Source organism: Urocampus carinirostris, chromosome 2, assembly GCF_059441175.1.
Source record: "Urocampus carinirostris isolate Australia breed hairy pipefish chromosome 2, RoL_Ucar_1.0, whole genome shotgun sequence".
Lineage (NCBI taxonomy): Eukaryota > Metazoa > Chordata > Actinopteri > Syngnathiformes > Syngnathidae > Urocampus > Urocampus carinirostris.
Window position 1 is genome coordinate 23,635,815 of NC_142350.1, and position 2,858 is coordinate 23,638,672.

General features: G+C 44.1%; 1 protein-coding gene across 2 annotated transcripts; it reads left to right on the top strand.

The window, feature by feature from the left end:
* Nucleotides 1–260: 260 nt before the first annotated feature.
* Nucleotides 261–2,330, top strand: hoxa11a (homeobox A11a). 2 transcript variants are annotated; one of them, XM_088327860.1, is made up of 2 exons: nt 261–903; nt 2,056–2,330. In XM_088327860.1, exons 1-2 carry the CDS (start codon nt 261–263, stop codon nt 2,286–2,288), a joined length of 876 nt encoding a protein of 291 aa, XP_088183986.1. In that variant the 3' UTR covers nt 2,289–2,330. The 2 variants fall into 2 exon arrangements, with proteins under 2 accessions (XP_088183986.1, XP_088183987.1); XM_088327861.1 differs by having other exon boundaries at nt 261–891.
* Nucleotides 2,331–2,858: the final 528 nt, after the last annotated feature.

Below are 2,858 nucleotides of genomic sequence, written 5' to 3' on the forward strand. Positions count from 1 at the left end.
GAGCCCGACGCGGCGATAAACTATCAATGTCAAGCGTAGAAGCGCACAGGCAGGAGGGAGGTGGTCGCGCGCCCGTACACACAAGCGATCTGTCAATTTCTCGTGTGATCACGTGACACCCGCCTCCGCCGAGGTGGAGTGGATGGCGATGGCTCTCCACGTCAGCTTTCCGTCTATGAATTTCTGCCTAGCGGAGCTGCAGGAGAGGATCAAGCGCTGTACACAATGGAATCCAATGCATAAACGGTTCCGACGATACCATGATGGATTTCGACGAGCGGGTCCCTGTCGGCTCCAACATGTACCTCCCCAGTTGCACTTACTACGTATCGACGGGGGCCGATTTCCCCGCGCTACCTTCCTTTTTATCACAAAGTCCGAGCACCCGACCCATGACTTACTCGTATTCCTCGAACCTCCCCCAAGTGCAGCCGGTCCGAGAGGTGACGTTCCGAGAGTACGCCGCAATCGACGCGTCCAGTAAATGGCCACACCGAGGGAATTTGTCGCAGTGCTACCCGGGTGCAGAAGACTGCCTTCCTGCGCCTGCAGACCTTTTTGTGAAAAACAACCCCCCTGCAGCCGCCTATCACCACCATCACCATCACCACCACTCTGGTCCTGCTTCCTCCAACTTCTACGGCGGCGTGGGGAGGAACGGAGTCCTCCCGCAAGCCTTCGACCAGTTTTACGACACCGCCTACGGCACTGGATCCGAGCAGAGCCCCTCCGGGAACGCTTACTCGGCGGCAGAGCACAAAACGCACGGCAAGCCGACGGCTGCGGCTCCGGACGACTCGGGTTCGGGTTCTTCTGAGGCTAAGGAGCCACGAGAGGACACCAGCAGCCCGGAGCTGTCTTCCGGCAACAACGAGGAGAAATCCAGCAGCAGTGGCAGCAGCAGTGAGTAGCCAGAAACTTTGTAATCTTCCACACTGCTATTAAATTTTTTATAAGCTGTTTTATAAGCATATAATGTTTATAGAGGGTCTGCACCCAGTTTTTTCCACCCAACAACCAAATCTTGTTCTCAACCGCACCGTATACCTGTTAAAGAGCATTTTAATATCTTATTAATTAAATTTATGCAGAAAAATGTTTGAAAAAGCATTGCAATTCCGCTTTCTGTTAACTGTCGTGTTTTTTAATCATGAAGAAGTTCCTTTTACTTGGTTAAATTTCAAGCACAAAACCGACCTTAGAAAGCATTAAAATTTCTGAAGGCACCTCAAAAACTAAATACTACTCAAAATAGGGTTCAGGATAAACTGATTTATTACTTGATTTGATCTTTTCTATTAACGTTTGGGTTATTTTGTATGAATCAACTCAATCTTTTCATTTTCAAGACAGTTTTGGGAGTGCTTTTTTACAACATGACGCATTTTGGGGGTCGTGATTGAAACTTGTGTGAGATTTTACGGGGCAACTTAAAGGGGTAATAGAACGTTTTGCTCAGTTAATTGTTGTTACATGGAATAACCTATCTTTAAATCAAATTATTAAGATTTGTTGTTCTTTTTGTGATAAGACATTTTTAACAAATCAAGCCAATGGAGGAGGGAGATTTGAAACACATTTACGCATTTTTGTTGCCTTAAAATATAACTTTGGGGTGTTTTCACATTACAACCCCAAACTAACACAAGTAATAGCCCATTGTGCGTTTAACCTAAAATGGTTATTTTCAACCCAATTGTCGCGGGGCACAATGCCATGTTGCTGTTTAAATGTACACATCTCTCTTCAAAAAGCCCCATTTAAAATCTCGAGGGCGTTGCCTCGCTCCAACAATTAAGTCGTAGGATTTTTCTGACTTTACAGCGTGTCACCCCATCTTACCCCGTATAGTTGAGGAATTGTCTTTTTTCCAAGTTGCACCCACTCTGGAAGTGTATTTAGCCTCCCCCTGCTGGAAAAGGTCAAAGCCAAACAGCACCAACTGTTTGGACTGGATAATTTATTGGTGATAAAAGCGGGAGAATATCGCATGTTTTGTCCTATTTTAATAGGCTATTAAAACGGATGTTTTGGGATGTTTTTTTTTCTTTTTAGGTGGTCAGAGAGCCCGCAAGAAGAGGTGCCCGTACTCCAAATATCAGATCCGAGAACTGGAGCGAGAATTCTTTTTCAGTGTGTACATAAACAAGGAGAAGCGTCTGCAGTTGTCGCGGATGCTCAACCTCACCGACCGCCAAGTCAAGATCTGGTTTCAGAACCGGCGAATGAAGGAGAAAAAGCTCAACAGGGACCGGTTGCAATATTATACATCCAATCCGCTGCTTTAGTGGATGTGAGGCTTCTTGGATCGGGTGGACGGCACCGACCATTTGCTCAGGCTGCGGTTCTTTTTCTGGTTGTCCTTGCACCGCCAAGGCCGCTGAAACAACAACAGCAATTGGCGCGTTTAGACTTTGCAAACAGGCGCCCAAATGCCCCAGAATTGGAGCTTGAATGAAGACTTTTAATTCTATTTTATTGTATTTTATTTTTGCTCCAAGGATAGAAAGACTATCTATTGTGCACTGCGCAATAGAGGCAAGTTACGCGTCCTATACTTTTGTTATTTTCAGTTTGTACGCTGACTGAAACAAGTGTATTTTGTTATCAAAATGTATTTTTTTCCCTTCACAAACCAGAAGTCTTGTTTAATGAATAAGTGAATCAATACAAATATTTGTGTGACCAAATGAGAATGTAACGTATTTTTCTTTTCTTTGTGTCTGTATTTATTTTGTAGCCACTCATTTACTCTATTTTAATGTCACGTAAATTTATTATAACAAGCAGGTTAAATGTATTTATACGACTTTGTAATAAACCCACAATGTCATTTAGATTTTTTAAACAAGCTTTTT

Coding starts and splice junctions, on each gene's coding strand:
- hoxa11a (XM_088327860.1), top strand. CDS start 261: ATGATGGATTTCGACGAGCGGGTCCCTGTCGGCTCCAACATGTACCTC. Junction 904..2,055: donor CAGCAGCAGTGGCAGCAGCA/GTGAGTAGCCAG, acceptor TTTTCTTTTTAG/GTGGTCAGAGAGCCCGCAAG.